The 20,696-nt window shown below is 39.5% G+C and overlaps 1 protein-coding gene across 1 annotated transcript in view; it reads left to right on the plus strand.

Moving 5' to 3' along the window:
* The first annotated feature begins 1,592 nt into the window (after window positions 1-1,592).
* The window catches only part of PPP1R3A (protein phosphatase 1 regulatory subunit 3A), a 60,365-nt gene continuing 41,261 nt past the window's right edge, over window positions 1,593-20,696 (plus strand). Inside the window, 1 exon segment of the mRNA XM_070754750.1 lies at window positions 1,593-2,389. Within this exon segment, the coding sequence (XP_070610851.1) occupies window positions 1,593-2,389 (797 nt within the window).

The raw sequence follows: 20,696 nt of genomic DNA on the forward strand, positions 1-20,696 counted from the left end.
TTCTTCCTCCAGAATGGCAAGCCATGTGACTCCCACCATATCTACCTCTCCACAGCAAGACTGGGATATTCTGGCCCTCTGCCACCCCATAGATAGATATCCCTGTCCCTCCTACATGTTGGTGCTGGGCAGTGATGGCCTTGCGTGAAAAGTAATAGCGGCTGGGAACGGAGTATTTTGGGACAGCCAATTTAAATAATTTCCTGAAACTTGGTGTCTCTACCAGGCGGTAGGGCAGCATTTCAAATGCCAGCAGCTGGGAAATGCTGGCATTCAGGGCCAAGGCTCATGGGTGGGATGGGCCGAACCTCTGCTTTCTCTCAAAAGTTTGAGTGATGGACATCTGATGAATGCTTCCCTGGGACGGTGTAGACATGCTTGGCAATGGTGGTGGTGGTGGTGGTGCTGCTGCTGGTGTCGATGTTGCCGTTGGTGGTGGTATTAGTGGTGATCCATCATTGTCCCTTTGGGGAGAGACAGGTGACCTTGTTGTTGGGGAGGCATTGGCAGTGGCCGAGGCAGCCACAGCAGAAGAGGAAGACTCAGGCGTTTAAATACTTTTAAAGTATTGTCTCCACCGAAGGTCATATTTTGAAATCAGGTGCCTGGTCATGCAGCTGGTGTTGAGATTATTAAGACCTCTTCCTCACTTCAGGGACTGGTGGCAGAGATTGCAAATGACCTTTTTCTTGTTTTCTGTTAACTGCTTGACACATGGCCAATCACAGCCTTTTATTTACGTTGATGTCCGGAGACCGCATGGCTTCAGGTAAGAAGAAGGCTGTCCATTGGTCTGCCGCTTCGCCACTTGCCTGGCACCCTGGCATAGATTTTCAAAAAAATTCAGGTTCGGCATCACGAACAGCGCGAAATTTGGTACGAACCCGAATTGTGCGAGTTCGGTTCACCCAACACTATCCATGATTTTACTTATATCTATTATCTAGTACATGTTAGACAAAATAAATAAATAGATAGATAGATAGATAGATAGATAGATAGATAGATAGATAGATAGATAGATAGATAGATAGATCTAAATTATACATGTTCAGGGTTCATTAGCATTGTTCACCAATGGTAAATATCGACTCCCTGCTTTAAAATCAGACATTCACTGTATGGAAGGTCAAATTGCATATTTTATTTCCTTTGTAATTTGACACATATGTAAATCTCATTCATATTAGCAAACTTTGATAAATATCCCCAGTTTGGCAGTTTATGCTTTTAGTTTTGGGGGTTTGATTTCCCATCTGTTGTTTGTTACATTATGGAATAGTTATTATCGCATAATAACAAAGGTTCAAACCTTCAAATTAACCACAGGAGAATATTTTCACTATCATTTCTTTGCAACTCTTCCTTTATAGGCCTTTGGAGAATGGTTTATTTATCATATAAAGTCTTTATAGCAGTCATAGACCAACATAATGGCCTAACATATTTAAAAAGCCATTGATCCTATTAATAGTCCAGGGTTTCTTTTGCAATGTCAACTGTAATAGTAATCCTTGTTTCAAATCACAGAGTTTCAAATATCAGCTGCCACTGCACAGACTGCTCTCTTTCAGTTTATATCAGAGAACCCAATGGAGTCTTTTGAAGAAGCTGGTCATATTGGTAGGGAGAACTTACTGGAAGTTCCTACTTTAAGTAATTGTTTTTCAGAAGAAGAAGATGTTAAAGCTACACATCAGCATCGTTTCTCTCCTGGTCTCCGAAGGCGGAATTCAGATTCTTCTGAAGAAATGGATGCAGATATCCCCTCAACTATTGCAAGAAAAGTTTCATTCGCTGATGCATTTGGTTTTGATCTTGTATCTGTTAAGGAGTTTGATAGCTGGGACAATCCAGTTACACAGCTCAGTGATGATTTAGAAGATGAAGATGTGCCTGTGGAGGAATTTTATTTAACTCCGCTGTTTCTAATTCCCACCACACAAGAGGAAATTTTGCAAACAGTGCGTGCACATAAAATATGTCTAGAGTTTGTAGAGTTTCTTCCAGGCATAATATGTATGAAGGGCATAATTCGTGTTTTGAATATATCCTTTCAGAAGTTGGTCTATGTTCGAATGTCTTTGGACAACTGGCTAACCTATTATGACATCTTAGCAGAATACGTGCCAAATTCTTGTGATGGTGAGACTGACCAATTCTTATTCAAGATTTCATTGGTTCCTCCGTATCAGAAAGAAGGTGCTAAAGTTGAATTTTGCATACGATATGAGACATCTGTGGGAATATTTTGGTCAAACAATAACAATGAAAATTATATTTTGATTTGCCATAAAAAGGGAACTGCATCACCTTTGGAGGATAATAATCTTCAGGAAGAAGTTACAAATAAATATATCAAAGGCTGCTTAAAGACAACACTGAACAGGTGAGATGCTTGTTTATTATAAGAACTCTGATGTATAGTTTCCATACCTAAATTATGGATATACTAAATAAAATGTGATGCAGATATACATACATGCAAAGAAACAGTTCAAAATAAAATATTGCAATGCTAATTATCAAAATAGTATGAAAACTCATACAGTAAGTTTAAACAGATAAAGCATCTCATTAATAGCTCTATGAAGTTAAGAACAGAGAAGCTATGGGAACATTTGAAGAAATTTGGTTAATGTTTAATGTATCCATTCACAGCTCCCGGCTCTTTGCCCCAACTGTGTGACCTCCAAACCATGTGCTTGCAATTTGTTTACAGTTAAATGTGAAATCCAAATTCAGAACAAGGAATATTTCTGTCCAGATCCTACTAAAGAATCTAATGACACCATTCAGGGAAAGGAGCCAATAGTCACCGGCTCAAGGTTGACTCAGCCTTCCATCCTTCTGAGGTGGGTAAAATGAGGACCATTGATGGGGGCAATATGCTGATTCTGTAAACTGCTTAGAGAGGGCTGTAAAAGCACTATAAAGTGGTATATAAATCTAAATGCTTTTGCTATCACTATTTCCATTAATTAGCTGTTTTAGTTAATCAGATGTCTAAACCCAAGGTATGCCCAGTGATCTTCTAAAATCTGCATCCTGACTTTCTGAATTAAGCAGATGAGTATAAAGGAGATTGTAAATATGGCTAATATGCTATTTAAATGAATTGGGCTGTAATAGCCATAATTTCTATCTACTGACATGAAAATATGGAGGCTATAGTCCAGGATATCTGGATTGTATAGGCAAGTCATTTTTAGATGTTGCTGCACAAATCCTTTTCTCTCCTAACTAAATATTTCTTACAAAATTGAGGTAAGATATAAATGGAATAATAGTTTAGTGTTATGTATCATATACAGATTGCTATGCAGAATTGACCAGAAATGCTAACATTAGAAAAATATTATTTCTGCAGTATTTATTTCATGTTATTATTACAGTACAATTTGGAGTTCACAGTGCACAGAACCACATTCTGGCCTAATATCACTAAAAAGCTACATCTCTCAGTTGTCTGGATTACATAATTTGCCATGATGGCATCTATCTGGAATCTTTGGAATGATGGGATCTTTCAAGAACCTTGAAATTAAATGTTTCAGCCTAAAGTGGGATTAGGAAACTGGTAATTGATCTTAGTGGGGCTACTACTCCCAATTCATTCATTCATTGCTGAGAAGGTCAGAAGAAGTAAGTTCAGTCTGCTACAGTTTCCCAAGGCACTGGGAAGTTTTATTATTTAAAAATGTGAGATCATAGTGATGACTCAGAAAGGTAAGATCAATTCTGCAAATTTTGTTGAGGAACCAAGAAAATGTGACAACAATGTCCTGGATGACACTGAATAGAGAAATTAGAGAATAGAAAATATAGGATGTGAAATAAATTCCATGTCCCATGAATGGAATCTCCATTTTAGACTGGTTATGCCTGAAACAATATATTTGTGTTTGTGGTTTTTTTAATATAGCAACGATTGAAGTATAGTAGTACCTCTACTTAAGAACGCCTCTACTTAAGAACTTTTCTAGATAAGAACCTGGTGTTCAAGATTTTTTTGCCTCTCCTTAAGAACCTGAGACCGGAAAAATTTATCAGGAAATTTGAGAGTGGTACGAAGGCCCAGCCAGTTTCCTGCCATTTTCCCTTTAATCCTGGCCATCTCAGGCTTTTCTGGGCTGCCAGAGGAGCCTTTCAGTGGCACTTAAGGAGGCTTTGGCAGTCCAGAGCAAATGTAGCATTTTCCTTTCTCTGAGCACTTGGAGAGGGAATAAACTTCTGCCAGTGCCCAGATAAAAGAAATGCTCCCTTCGCTCTGGGCAGTCCTCAACTTCGCTGTAGTAATTCCCTCGCGTTGCCTCCCACACACCCAGCGTGAGGTTGCCTCCTGGAGCATCTGGGCGCGGAAAGGCAAATGGGGGCACTTCGCCCCAGCTTCAGTCAAACTGAGGAGTCACCATAGTGAAGGAAAGGCACCAGCTACAAAGTGAGTGAGCGAGAGAAGAGGGGAACCCTTCAGCATGGGAAGGAAGAAGAAGCAGGTAGCAGCAGCAGCAACAGCCACCTTTTGGTCAAAAGTGCAGGAGGATCCCCCCGCTCGCCAGCCCGGGTTTCTCTCTCTGGTGCAGTGTTTGGGAGGCAGCCTTGCGCCAGGTGTATGGGAGGTGCTTGCTCCTCCTCGCCACCTCAGAGTCCCTCTTCTTTTTAAGCCTTAAAGTTTTGGATTTTTTAAATTCTCCTCACCTCACCTTCTTCCTTTGGCAGTGACTGTCCTCCTCCTCTTCTTCCTCCTCCCCTCCCACCCAAATTACGAGCTTTTCTTTCTTTCCTAATGGGGTTGCGTGCATTATTTGCTTTTACATTGATTCCTATGGGAAAAATTGCTTCTACTTACAAACTTTTCTACTTAAGAACCTGGTCATGGAACGAATTAAGTTCTTAAGTAGAGGTACCACTGTATGCACATTCCAACAAAAGGGTTTGGAGAGAAAGGAAGGAAAAGCAGAAATGTCAAGGACTAAGACTAGAGAAGAACTTGCTCTACTTGTGTCTTAAATTATTTTGGATTTTGTTTTGGCCAAAACCTGGGGCAACCAAAACATTCCAGGTTTCAATCCATCTGAAGTGCAACCCACCATGAATGTGCAAAACATTCAAAGCACAGTATATGTTTTGACTTCAAAGCAATGCATTTTCTGCATTGTGCATATCCATAGAAAGATATCTTAAGATAGAGGCTCCCAATCTTTTGGGCACCAGGGACTGGTTCTGCGAAGAGAAGTTTTTACTCGGACCAGAGGGGGCATGGTTTCATATGCTGCCTGCATCCTGCAGATGGGACTTCATTTGCTTGTGTGGCCTAGTTTCTGGCATGCTGCGATCCAGCGCCAGTCCACAAACCAGGGGTTGAGGACCCCTGGTCTAAGATAATGCATAAAAAAATTCTGATGGAAAAAATGCACAAAGAAAAAGGTTATTCTGTATTGTGCAGAATTCTTACAACATATATATGAGAACCATAAAAATTGTAAATGGTTTAAAACATTTGTTTAAATTTATTTTATTTTTAAAATATTTTGGACTTTAGTCCTTAAGGTTGTGCAGATACTTTGTAATGTGAAAATGGATTTGGTGAAGCCTTATTATTCCATAATTTAAAAAAATGTATAATTATGTTTATACAAATTTATATCATATAGTGTGTGCATGGATCATATACTAAATATTATTTAAATTCATGTATTAATTTTAAATATACTAGATATAGTGAAATAGAAGAAATAGCATAGTCTTGTCTATGCAACTAAATCTATCAATAAGCACAATATTAATATTTCATTTATATTCTACTTTATAAATTTCATAAGGGGTATACATGCATCTTACACAATTATAATTTGATTCCTGAATTGAAGACTAAGTTCTCCTTGCCCCCAATATTATACAAAAAAGCAACAATCTTACTGGCAGTTGAAGTTTAGTTAACAGAATAACAATCTTGGCAATCTTTTTGCCCAACCCCCTACTCAAGCAGGAAATGTTACACCGTTTCAGACAATCTCCAGGGCAGTTTAGAGAGTTGTCCAATCTCTTATTAAAAACCTCTCATGTTGGAATTCCCACAACTTCTAAATACAAGATGTTCCATTGATTAACTGTTCTAGCTGTCAGGAAATTTATCCTTAGTTCTAGGTTGTTTTTCTCCTTGATTAGTTTCCATGGATTGCTTCTTCTACGTTCAGGTGTTTTGGAGAATAGGTTGACCCCCTCTTTCTTTGTGGAAACCTTTAGATATTGGAACGTGTATCACCTCTAGTCCTTCCAGACACACCCAGTTCCTGCAACCATTCTTCATATGTTTTAGCCTCTAGGTCCCTAATCATTTTTGTTGCTCTTCTCCACACTTCTAGAATCTCAACATTTTTTATATCATGGCAACCAAAACTAATGGTAATGAGAGTATCAAGGCCGTTTAGAGAGTTACAGATGTCTACACAGGAGGCAGTGGTCTAGTCTACTTTGTAAATCTTTGAAGCATATCTCAGTGCTGGATATAAATAAATTTATATTTGCTTGCCATCATACCCCATATTATATTTATTATTTCTTTTATATCAGTCTGCTTTTACCAAATTATACCCAATATCATGCATTTGATTTTGAATAAATATTCCAAACAAATTTGATATGCAAAATTGAAACTGAGTGAACGTAGGGAAAGATTATTCTGTTTTAATCCTTCATTCTATCATATGCCCCCTCCAGTATGGAATTGTGTAAACTGGAAATGAGAGGCATCGCTGTATTATAACTATTCCTTAACCATTGGTGTTTAGGTCAGTGCCTTTGATTCTTAAAACAGTATTTATGAAGACTAGGGATTATTGATTAATTTGCCTTTTAGCAAATCTTTGCAATACATATTAACACAGCAATGCTGAAATCTGATAATTTGTTCTGTTTTTAAGGAAACAATCTGCCTTATATTTCCTACAATGTTTCTTTGTTAGTATTAATAGCTTATCAAAACTCACAGAAAACCATCAGTTAAGAGAGAATGCTTTTTCATAATTTGGGATTTTTGCCATAACCACTAAGATGACAAACTGCAATCAGCAAGCGGATTTGGTCAACCTTTTTGCTATTATTAGGTACTGATGATATGCCTGATCTTTACCAGCAGTGCAGCTGTTCCCTGCTACTGTGAGGGGGCATTTTAATTTACAGAATGACAAATGAATAAACAACATCTTGTTATTGGCTGATCCTATTTAAGATTCTTTACACCAAACCAAGCTGAGTGTTAAGTGATTCACAGTCTGAGAGCTTTTACAAGGAACACTGCAAAAACATATTTAATCTTTTTTATTTCTTTGGATTTAGCACAGATCTAATATCCATAGACAAAAAATAATGTTTAGCTTGTTAGTTATTCCTCTTCAGTTTTGACTCTAGTAGCCAAGACCATCAATATTGGAGGGTAGTAACTGTGGCAGTCAACTCAAATTTGGGTAGATAAGTTTCTTATAATTCAGCCAAAGAATATGATCAAGAAACAAAGCCACATGTATACACTCTTTGATAAGCTGTGTCTATCTTGGCTGATAAGAGCTAGATATGAGTATGGGCTTAGTTCCAGCTGTCTGTCCTTTGTCAATTTGGCTAATTTTGGAAAAAAAAGAACTAAGGTGTAAGATCTGAGAAGTATGTAGATAGAGGATTTCAAAACTTCCTAGGACTGGGCTAGATTGGGAAATCAAAAAACCCCCCACAAATTGACAGAGGAAACCATTTCTGAAAGATTGCAAAGAAATTCATTAGAAGTCACATTCAGTTTAATGAATCTTTATTATGGTTCATGTCATTTATATAATGAAAATCTATGCTGTTAGATTTCACGGGAATGAAGAGATGAAATATAGGAGCAGTTCAGCACCTTTATTGAATTTAGCTGGATTGCAATACGAACTGCCCTCTGGCTGCAGGGAAGCTGCTTTTAAGGACTTGTCTTTAACCCAGCCGGCTATTGACAGCAGATTATTTCTCCCTCCGGTAGATTAGCCAATCAGCAGCAGCTATGCAAATCCTTGCTATGAATGGCAATATACAATGAAGGGCTACCAAATTTTTTACTACCATATTGTGGGCGTGGCTTATGCAGGATGGCCTGCATTTTCTTTCAACATCTTTCAGTGCAAATTGGGTGCTGTGGAGTGGAGCTCCATTTTTGCTATCTCACTGCATCCCCCCCATCTGGGCAGTAGCCCACCCCTGGCCATATGTAACGTAAGAATTTCATTTTATTTAGGAACAATTATTTAACATTAACTGTATAATGAAATGAATACATTAGTATTGGCCAATTTTCCATTTTTCTGTTTAAAATAACAACAAATGACTGCAGGTTCAGGGTTTCTTAGGTGAAGCTGATTATTTGAAGCTTTTCTGATTGGAATTTGAGGGGAGATATATATATATATATATATATATATATATATATATATATATATATATATAAAGAATAGTCCTAAAAATGCGAGTTCCAGGTACGTGTGTGAATGATGAGGCAGCAGCCATCTCGATCACCGGAACATAGAAACTTTAATAAAACCACTTAGCTTTCGTTAGCGTGCTGCTAACTTCGTCAGAGTATTAAAATGCCATGGGAGACAATCACCTTTATAAAGCATTATTCAGTCTGCTCATTGCCCGCGTCATAGGGCCACACCCTTCCCTCCCCTCTGCGGCAAGCCTAATTGTGGGCTTACTCATGCTGGCTAAAGGGGGATCTACCGCTTTTACTCGTGTCTGTTGCCTCTTTCCCTCCCCAAGGGAGGAGGTGGAGTTACGAGGCAATACTTCGGAGGTGTTTGGTATTACTTTTCCCCCCCCCCCATTATCGTTGTTACTTTCTATAGTGGTACATGTCTGCTCTTGCAATTTTTTTGCCCATGCCCTCGTCTTAGGTCTGCACTGTTCTAATCCCCCCTTGTCCCCTGTGTTGGAACTGCATTGTGCCCCTCCCCCTCCACCCCCATGTTGCTCCAGCATGTTCCCCTGCTTCCCGCCGGGGGCCGCTCCACCCCCATCCAGCTGGTCTCTATGCCCGGCCTGGGGAATTCTGTTAGGGGCTTTATCCAATCCTAATGACCTATCCCCTTTAAGTCGTTGCTGGTGCCTTAAAGCCTGTTATGCCGATGGCATATCAATATGTCTATTTAAAGAATTTTCATTGGAGAACCAGGCTTCCTTTAGGAGGCGACCTCCCTTGGTTTCATCTCGCGCCAGAATCTCAGTTCCCTGGAAATCGAAGCCATGTTACACAACGAAAGCAATCACCCCAACGCACATAAGGTCAGTTGTATACGGACATTATTTAATAGGATAAAAACTCACTGTAGCACACGGGCAGCCAAACAAAAAGAACGAGCGTATCTTTATCAAACTTGTATACGTCATGGCTACTCGAGATATTTTATCCAACGGTGCGTCACACCCAGACTCCGGCAACCTACTGAAAGCGCAAATGAAACATCAGCGTGGAGGGTACTCCCATACATACAAGGGGTATCCGAAACAGCCGCACGCATACTGGCACCCCACGGGGTCAAAGTAGCGCATAAGCCAGATCAAACTTTGAGAAAATCAGTAATGCGCCCGAAGGAAACCTTAGTGAAGGAGGAGTCCTCCTCGGTAATTTACCGTATAAACTGCAATAATTGTGCACACCACTATGTGGGGGAAACGGCAAAAAGATTGAGAACTCGTATACACGAACACAAATTGGCGGTCCGACGTCATGAACAGCGTTCCCAGATTTGGATACACATGGAGGAGCAGGATCATGGCTTCGATTTCCAGGGAACTGAGATTCTGGCGCGAGATGAAACCAAGGGAGGTCGCCTCCTAAAGGAAGCCTGGTTCTCCAATGAAAATTCTTTAAATAGACATATTGATATGCCATCGGCATACCAGGCTTTAAGGCACCAGCAATGACTTAAAGGGGATAGGTCATTAGGATTGGATAAAGCCCCTAACAGAATTCCCCAGGCCGGGCATAGAGACCAGCTGGATGGGGGTGGAGCGGCCCCCGGCGGGAAGCAGGGGAACATGCTGGAGCAACATGGGGGTGGAGGGGGAGAGGCACAATGCAGTTCCAACACAGGGGACAAGGGGGGATTAGAACAGTGCAGACCTAAGACGAGGGCATGGGCAAAAAAATTGCAAGAGCAGACATGTACCACTATAGAAAGTAACAACGATAATGGGGGGGGAAAAGTAATACCAAACACCTCCGAAGTATTGCCTCGTAACTCCACCTCCTCCCTTGGGGAGGGAAAGAGGCAACAGACATGAGTAAAAGCGGTAGATCCCCCTTTAGCCAGCATGAGTAAGCCCACAATTAGGCTTGCCGCAGAGGGGAGGGAAGGGTGTGGCCCTATGACGCGGGCAATGAGCAGACTGAATAATGCTTTATAAAGGTGATTGTCTCCCATGGCATTTTAATACTCTGACGAAGTTAGCAGCACGCTATGGGTTGATTTCATTAATACATTGATGGCAGCTGTACTTCTGTATTTTATAGCCAACAGTTAACAAGGTGATCATGAGATGATCCTTCATGGTCTGGTCACAGTGACAGAATGAAAGTGGCCTAAGAAATTGAAGTATATTAAAATAAGACAAAGTCTTATTGTATATATAAATAAACAAATTGAGGATTACAAGTACAGTGATACCTCGTCTTATGAACCCCTCATCATATGAACTTTTCGAGATCCGAACCTGGGGTTTAAGATTTTTTGCCTCTTCTTCCGAACTATTTTCACCTTACAAACCCACTGCCGCCGCTGGGATGCCCCGCCTCCGGACTTCCATTGCCAGGCGAAGGCTCCCTTCATTGGGAAACCCCACCTCTGGACCTTCCATTGCCAGCAAAGCGCCTGTTTTTGCACTGCTGAGATTCCCCTGAGGCTCCCCTCCATGGAAAACCCCACCTCCGTACTTCTGTGTTTTTGTGATGCTGCAGGGGAATCTCATCAGGGGAATCCCAGCATCACAAAAACGGGGTTTTCCATTGATTCCTATGGGAAACATTGTTTCGTCTTATGAATTTTTCACCTTACGAACCTCGTACTGGAACCAATTAAGTTCCTAAGACAAGGTATCACTGTACAATGTATTCTGGATTGAATAGTACATTGTCTGAAATATCAGGTCAATTCTTTAGTACAAGTTCATTTATGTGTCAGTTGATATAGCTATGCCCAGAAATTATTGTACTAAACCTTGCCTTGATTATGCTTCTTCTTGAATGATGACCAAGATAAAGGGGCATGCATAAGCGCACTAGCGTGCCTTCCGTCCCCTGTCCTATATCTCCTATATCTTCTCTTCTATCCCTATATCTTTTCTTCTATTCTCTCATTATTCCTATATTTTCTCTGCTATTCTTTCTTTGATATATTTTACTTCGAGTATATCCTCTATACCCTTCATTGTGTATTATTGTGTATTGGACAAAATAAATAAATAAAATAAATAAAAATTAACAAAAGTCATCTATGTGGCTATCAATTTCCATTGTTACAATATTATTTATTTTTGGCTGTCCTTGAAGAGTGTTCAAAAGCACAACTTAGAAAAAAAGAACAGCAGCAAGTTTTATTGTCTGGATTGTAGCTTAGGGTATTCATTTATAGGGCATTTAAGTGTCAGATCTAAATGCTCAGTGTAACCACATTGCCAAAAATGCTTTAAGAGTTATTAAACTAATCTTGTGTAGCTTCTTCTCTGGTAATACTGTACTGCTAACTAGAGCATACAAAACATTTGTTAGACCAATTTTCTAATACAGCTCATTTGTCTGGAACCTGCATATCAAACATTAAACAATTGAATGAGTCCAGAGATATTTCACATGAAGAGTCCTACACTCCTCTACTCACCACAAAATACCTTTTGCCACCAGGCTTGAAATTTTGGGCTTAGACAACTTAGAACTACACCGCTTTTGGTCTGACCTAAGAGTATTACAGAAAATCATCTGCTACAACATCCTACCTGTTAATGACTGCTTCAGTTTCAACCGCAACAATACATGAGCATACAATATATACAAACTTAAGTTAAACTCCTCCAAACTTGATTGCAGAAAATATTACTTCAGCAACAGAGTGGTCAATTCCTGGAATGTACTCTGACTCTGTGATTTCATCCCCAAACCCCCATAACTTCAACCTTAGATTGCCTACTATTGACTTCACCCAATTCTTAAGAAGTCTGTAAGGGTGTGCATAAGCGCACCAATGTGCCTACCATTCCTGTCCTACTATCCCCTTTGTATTAATTTCCTGTACTCATAATCATGTTTATACTTATATCTGTTATCTTATACATGGTTGACAAAATAGATAGATAGACAGACAGACAGACAGATAATAAAATTAAAAAATTCAGAGCCTAATTCAAAATTTTAAGCACTGTTTAGTAATCTGAAGGACTTCTAAATATAGCTATGCAGTCTTTGGTTTTCAAGGCAGAAGATATTTCAAAGCCCGTGAAGGGGCATAGAAAGCACATCTGCTTGTATATAAATTTAATGCATTTTTCTGGGGAATGTTGCAAAGAATTTGCTTTAAAGAGAAGTAAACAGGTACTATATGCATGCCTAACATCAGCATTTTTTCCTTCAGATTTAAGTCTAGTGCTAAATGTATGCATCTGGACAAATTTTACAATCTTTATAGAAGTATCAAAAAAGTGTAAATCTGATGTGCTAATAGCAAGTATCCAATAAAATATATATTCAAGGGAAGGGTTTTTTTTTTATGATCTTGTTCTAATTGTTCAGCTAAAATTCCTGTTCAGAATTTTACACTTGATTTGCCTTGGAGACCTGAAATTTGGAAACAGCAAGTTATCTAAAATAGTTTATTACTGCAGGAAACTAAAATATGATTCATTTTTAAAAGCATTCATAAATGCAACAACTTTTCATGAAATACTTTAATCTTACGACAAAGGGAAGTAATTTCCAATGTGTTCTTTTCAAAAACCATCACATACCTTTATTATCTGTAGCCCCTTCTCTTTCCAATTACTGGAATAACTGTAATCAATACAATTATAAGCAAAAGAAATAGTACACAATTCAAAAGTTAATTTAGACTGCAATGCTTTTTAGTATAGTCATTGCATGCTGAAAATTCTATTTTTAAAATATTAAGTAAAATCCCAATGGAAAAATATATTAGAAAAGCTGAAGGGCTGGACCTGAGCAGAACAAGAGCAAAATAAGTGTGGCTTGACATCAGGGCCGCCAATAGGGCAGTATTACTGGTACTGGCCAAATTGAAAAATGGAGGGGGGGGCGATTGAAGAAGACCAGTAACATCTGTGGTGTGCTGGTGAGTTGGAGTGCTAAGGAAGCTAATTGGATTCAGTTGCAAAATTGTTACAATCGGGACCAAGCAAGAGCACAGATCAGCAAAAATGCCTAATTTTCTCTATTCTGCTTGAAGAGCTTCATAGCTGTTAAAAATGAAGTTTGGATCAGAGCTAATTTGGTATACATTTTGATTATGGTGTTAGGTTTTTTTTTTTTAATTGTTCCCTTCTAAGTGTGAGGAAAAGATGTGTTGCTTTGGAGTTGACATGTTTTTGGAGCCATCTTGCCATTTTAGATTCGAGAAGCAAACACCATCCTGGATTCGAGAAGCAAGCATTGTGGGAAGTAGGAAGATTTGAATATGCAAAGGAGAAGCTGTGTAGAGCTAAGGACTAAGGACTTTTCAAAAAACAAACAACTACATCATATTTTGAGACTTGTGCAGAGAAGATCTGAAACGGGAGATTGTTATTTTACATTTTACATTCTACATTATGTTAAATGCATACACAGTAATATCTCACAGTATGTTTAATAGATATGATAACATCCTAGGAAAAGAAGAAGAAAGAAGAAAAGAGAAAGAAAAGGTGTTGTTCTTAGAGCCACGGACATGCTATTTGTTAAGAGACATTATACATTACACATTTAAAAGCTTAAATATATTAAGTTATGGAACTTAACAGTAGGTACATCTATGAGAAAAAATCTTGGATTTTTTGCACATTTGCTTCATAATATGGATTTGATGATACATGAGGGCATGTTCTTTTTTATAAAGCAATTTTAAAAATTTGCAAACTTTGGAAAATGCTATAAGGAGATAGGTGGAGAGGTTAATGAGAAAAAGAGAGAAGGTTTTTTGCTCTTCCCTCCTCTTTCTCTTCTTTTTTCTTGCACTGTGCTTTTCTTTTTCTTTTTCTTGTTTTTTCTTTTCATCCTGTTGTGTCTTTACATTCATAGTTACCTTATCTACTTAGTGTAATTTTCTATTTTCTGTTTATATCTCTTTGTGTTCTTATTTTTTTATATACCGCAAGATGTTTTCAATTTTTTTAGGGGTATTTTTTAATAGGCGCTAATTATCTGTAAAGGGTTGACTTTATTTTACACCTATGGTGGAGTTTACGTATAGTTTTAAACATTATTGCGTATAATTTATCTTCTGGTTACTTGTTATTTATTGGTATTATTGTGAAAACAAATATTTTTCTAGTGTGGTGCAGGAGTGTTTTGTCTTTATCCTTTGTGCCATCTTATTGCTGCTTTTAATATTGTTGATGGCAAAATTAATAATATTTTGTTAATTTGGTGTATTTGCACTGTTCTGGTTATTTATTTATATGTTGATGTGACTTGAATATATTTTCTGCATTATTAACACATTGGTCAAAAACTGAGAGGCCACCGAAGAGACATGTGGAATCAGCGCGGCTTTACTAAAGCTGAATATATGACAGAACTGGTGGCCCTAGCAGCTGCACTTTCTAATGTTATATTTGTTATATGTTGTGTATATGTTTACAGTTCACTGTGCTTTCCTTTATGATGTCATATTTGCACTATAGTAATAAACATACTTGACCAAAGAATAACAAAATGACTCATATTATTAATCTGTCAAAAAAGTGTACCTTGTTGTAGTGGCAGGGTTTAAAATTTTTTTGTGAAAGGTAAATTTAATACATAATTGGTATGTTGCAAAATAAAGTAGTTTAAAATGGCGGGGGGGGGGGGGGTAGACACTTAGGCTGTATGGGGCCCCAAAATTCCTGATGGCGGCCCTGCTTGACATCACAAGCTGTTTGGCTTGGTAGCAAATGTAAACTAGCTGAATTGGTCAATCCAGTACTCTATATCTGTATTTCATTATCCAATCATGAAGAAAACTCAGTCTTACTTTGTGTAATAGAAACTTAGTGAAAAATCTATTACTGCTGGACAGGAACAAAATTGTGTGATAGGTGAGAGGTAAAGTTTCTCTCAATCACAAGAAAAATTATGTACTTCACATATTAATGTTCTATTTGGTTACTTCTAGTAAACTTTCTAGTATATATGAATTTGAATATCAATTTATTATACAACAATCATGTATACAGCAGCTGTGACTGTGACCAGCATATATAAACAATAATGATTTCTAACCCTCTTCAATAATTACTATTAGAGTGGTGAAACATAGCCAACTACACTGTTACATGATATGATAGGCAATGTTCCCTCTAATTTTTTTTTGTTGTGTGCAGAAAAGTATAGTGTCTGAGCGGCAGTCCCTTTGGGACTGGGCGGCAAAGAAGTATAAATAAATAAATAAATAAACAGGGAAAAAATCCCTTCTTTTTTATTAAAAGAAATTAATAATAAAACAAAACCAAAATCTATTACTATTAAAACTAAAACAACCAGCAAAACCAAAAACACAACTATTAATAAATCCATGCTTTAAAATCTTCATTTCTTAAATATTTATCATAGTATTATAGTAATCTAGTAATACTATGAAAATATATCTGAACACCAATGCATCAATTAATATATTTCCATAAATGATACTTTTCTATAATTTCATTCAATATTTCCAATCTCAATTAATTTTCAGGCACTTAGCATTTACTATTATTAACTTTCATCAATCTTCTACATTTCCAAGTATACTTTAAATTCATAATGCAAACTTATAAAATCATACAGTACATATCATAAACCCCTTATTTATCCTATGTATCTTCCATTAATTTTAACTATGTAATTCCATATAGTTCTAAAATTCTAATCCAATTTTTTAAATTAATACATCCTAATATTAAACACCAGGTACGTGTGTGAATGATGAGGCAGCAGCCATCTCGATCACCGGAACATAGAAACTTTAATAAAACCACTTAGCTTTCGTTAGCGTGCTGCTAACTTTGTCAGAGTATTAAAATGCCATGGGAGACAATCACCTTTATAAAGCATTATTCAGTCTGCTCATTGCCCGCGTCATAGGGCCACACCCTTCCCTCCCCTCTGCGGCAAGCCTAATTGTGGGCTTGCTCATGCTGGCTAAAGGGGGATCTACCGCTTTTACTCGTGTCTGTTGCCTCTTTCCCTCCCCAAGGGAGGAGGTGGAGTTACGAGGCAATACTTCGGAGGTGTTTGGTATTACTTTTCCCCCCCATTATCATTGTTACTTTCTATAGTGGTACATGTCTGCTCTTGCAATTTTTTTGCCCATGCCCTCGTCTTAGGTCTGCACTGTTCTAATCCCCCCTTGTCCCCTGTGTTGGAACTGCATTGTGCCCCTCCCCCTCTATCTCCATGTTGCTCCAGTATGTTCCCTTGCTTCCCGTTGGGGGTTGCTCTACCCTCATTTAGCTGGTTTCTATGCCCGGCCTGGGGAATTCTGTTAGGGGCTTTATCCAATCCTAATGACCTATCCCCTTTAAGTCGTTGCTGGTGCCTTAAAGCCTGTTATGCCGATGGCATATCAATATGTCTATTTAAAGAATTTTCATTGGAGAACCAGGCTTCCTTTAGGAGGCGACCTCCCTTGGTTTCATCTCGCGCCAGAATCTCAGTTCCCTGGAAATCGAAGCCATGATCCTGCTCCTCCATGTGTATCCAAATCTGGGAACGCTGTTCATGACGTCGGACCGCCAATTTGTGTTCGTGTATACGAGTTCTCAATCTTTTTGCCGTTTCCCCCACATAGTGGTGTGCACAATTATTGCAGTTTATACGGTAAATTACCGAGGAGGACTCCTCCTTCACTAAGGTTTCCTTCGGGCGCATTACTGATTTTCTCAAAGTTTGATCTGGCTTATGCGCTACTTTGACCCCGTGGGGTGCCAGTATGCGTGCGGCTGTTTCGGATACCCCTTGTATGTATGGGAGTACTGTCCACGCTGATGTTTCATTTGCGCTTTCAGTAGGTTGCCGGAGTCTGGGTGTGACGCACCGTTGGATAAAATCTCTCGAGTAGCCATGACGTATACAAGTTTGATAAAGATACGCTCGTTCTTTTTGTTTGGCTGCCCGTGTGCTACAGTGAGTTTTTATCCTATTAAATAATGTCCGTATACAACTGACCTTATGTGCGTTGGGGTGATTGCTTTCGTTGTGTAACATGCGGTCCATGTTGGTGGTCTTCCGGTATACCTCCGTGTCGATGCTTCCATCTGGGTTCCGGTTAATCTGTACATCTAGAAAGGCCAGTTTACTGTTGGCCTCCTCCTCCACCGTAAACTGAATGTCCGGATATATGGAATTAAGAATTTCCATAAACCTGATTTTATCCCGTTGTTTAATAATGGTAAACGTGTCGTCGACGTAGCGTGTCCAGAACTTGGGCTTATATATTTCCATGGCTTCTCTTTCCAATTGCTGGAGAACTGCTTCTGCAATCACGCCTGAAATTGGGGATCCCATCGGCGTGCCCTTTATTTGTTCGTATATCTGGCCGTTGAATGTAAAGTATGTTTTTAGGCAGAATTTTAATAGTTGGATGAGGTCATCCGTGCTGAGGGCCTTACAGTGTTTTGGTTCTGTTGTTGCCAACAAATTGTTAATGGTTTGGATTGCTAGATCCTGGGGGATAGATGTAAATAGTGAAATCACGTCGAATGATACCATTACCTCATCTTCCTCCACCACCACCCTTTTAAGCTGTTCTAAAAAGTCTGTAGCCGAACGTACGGTGGTGGTGGTCCCTTCAACCAGCCATTGTAGTTGGCCATGTAGCCATTTGGCCAAACCAAATGTAGGGGTGCCACGGAGAGAAACAATGGGGCGTAAGGGTACCTCCACCTTATGAATTTTAGGTAAGCCATAGAATCGTGCCATGGCTGAATCTTTCGGACGGATCCTTTTTAACGCTTCCTCATCCAATTTGCCTTGTCTCTTAAGTTTATCCACCATTTTGTTAATTTGGTTTTTGAATGATACCATGGGGTCTTTATCAAGAAGTTGGTAAGCACTCCTGTCATTAAGAAGGTTGTGGGCTTTACTGTTATAATCTACCCTATCCATAATTACAGTTGCCCTACCTTTATCTGCTGGTAGCACCATGATCGAATTGTCCTTCCTTAATTCTTGGAGGGCTGATGTTTGTGATGTTGACAAAGTCTTACATGGTTTATGATTAGCGACAAACACTTGCTTCAGCACCCTAAACCACAGGATACTCCAACTATCATGGGAAGCACGCAGGCACAAATGCAACACGCTCAAGAAAAAGGCAGAGCTACTATGTGCACGCAGGATCCATCAGACAGAGAAAACATTGGTGCATAATCTGTCTTCAAAAGTTCTTACAGACACTCAGACCTGGACCTTACAACGGGATGCTGGCTTCAACTTTATTTATTTATTACTTAGATTTGTATGCCGCCCCTCTCCGAAGACTCGGGGCGGCTCACAACAAACTTGACTGATGCTAGGGTGGTTGACTTTGCGGCAGCTTTGGAATCAACCATCCATCAGATCGAAACCACGGAGGAAACAAAGAACTCCATTAGGCAACGTCTAACAGGACTCCTCGCTAATCATAAACCATGTAAGACTTTGTCAACATCACAAACATCAGCCCTCCAAGAATTAAGGAAGGACAATTCGATCATGGTGCTACCAGCAGATAAAGGTAGGGCAACTGTAATTATGGATAGGGTAGATTATAACAGTAAAGCCCACAACCTTCTTAATGACAGGAGTGCTTACCAACTTCTTGATAAAGACCCCATGGTATCATTCAAAAACCAAATTAACAAAATGGTGGATAAACTTAAGAGACAAGGCAAATTGGATGAGGAAGCGTTAAAAAGGATCCGTCCGAAAGATTCAGCCATGGCACGATTCTATGGCTTACCTAAAATTCATAAGGCGGAGGTACCCTTACGCCCCATTGTTTCTCTCCGTGGTACCCCTACATTTGGTTTGGCCAAATGGCTACATGGCCAACTACAATGGCTGGTTGAAGGGACCACCACCACCGTACGTTCGGCTACAGACTTTTTAGAACAGCTTAAAGGGGTGGTGGTGGAGGAAGATGAGGTAATGGTATCATTCGACGTGATTTCACTATTTACATCTATCCCCCAGGATCTAGCAATCCAAACCATTAACAATTTGTTGGCAACAACAGAACCAAAACACTGTAAGGCCCTCAGCACGGATGACCTCATCCAACTATTAAAATTCTGCCTAAAAACATACTTTACATTCAACGGCCAGATATACGAACAAATAAAGGGCACGCCGATGGGATCCCCAATTTCAGGCGTGATTGCAGAAGCAGTTCTCCAGCAATTGGAAAGAGAAGCCATGGAAATATATAAGCCCAAGTTCTGGACACGCTACGTCGACGACACGTTTACCATTATTAAACAACGGGATAAAATCAGGTTTATGGGAATTCTTAATTCCATATATCTGGACATTCAGTTTACGGTGGAGGAGGAGGCCAACAGTAAACTGGCCTTTCTAGATGTACAGATTAACCGGAACCCAGATGGAAGCATCGACACGGAGGTATACCGGAAGACCACCAACACGGACCGCATGTTACACAACGAAAGCAATCACCCCAACGCACATAAGGTCAGTTGTATACGGACATTATTTAATAGGATAAAAACTCACTGTAGCACACGGGCAGCCAAACAAAAAGAACGAGCGTATCTTTATCAAACTTGTATACGTCATGGCTACTCGAGAGATTTTATCCAACGGTACATCACACCCAGACTCCGGCAACCTACTGAAAGCGCAAATGAAACATCAGCGTGGAGGGTACTCCCATACATACAAGGGGTATCCGAAACAGCCGCACGCATACTGGCACCCCACGGGGTCAAAGTAGCGCATAAGCCAGATCAAACTTTGAGAAAATCAGTAATGCGCCCGAAGGAAACCTTAGTGAAGGAGGAGTCCTCCTCGGTAATTTACCGTATAAACTGCAATAATTGTGCACACCACTATGTGGGGGAAACGGCAAAAAGATTGAGAACTCGTATACACGAACACAAATTGGCGGTCCGACGTCATGAACAGCGTTCCCAGATTTGGATACACATGGAGGAGCAGGATCATGGCTTCGATTTCCAGGGAACTGAGATTCTGGCACGAGATGAAACCAAGGGAGGTCGCCTCCTAAAGGAAGCCTGGTTCTCCAATGAAAATTCTTTAAATAGACATATTGATATGCCATCGGCATACCAGGCTTTAAGGCACCAGCAACGACTTAAGGGGGATAGGTCATTAGGATTTGATAAAGCCCGTAACAGAATTCCCCAGGCCGGGCATAGAAACCAGCTAAATGAGGGTAGAGCAACCCCCAACGGGAAGCAAGGGAACATACTGGAGCAACATG

Source organism: Erythrolamprus reginae, chromosome 6 (genome assembly GCF_031021105.1).
Source record: "Erythrolamprus reginae isolate rEryReg1 chromosome 6, rEryReg1.hap1, whole genome shotgun sequence".
Taxonomy (NCBI): domain Eukaryota; kingdom Metazoa; phylum Chordata; class Lepidosauria; order Squamata; family Dipsadidae; genus Erythrolamprus; species Erythrolamprus reginae.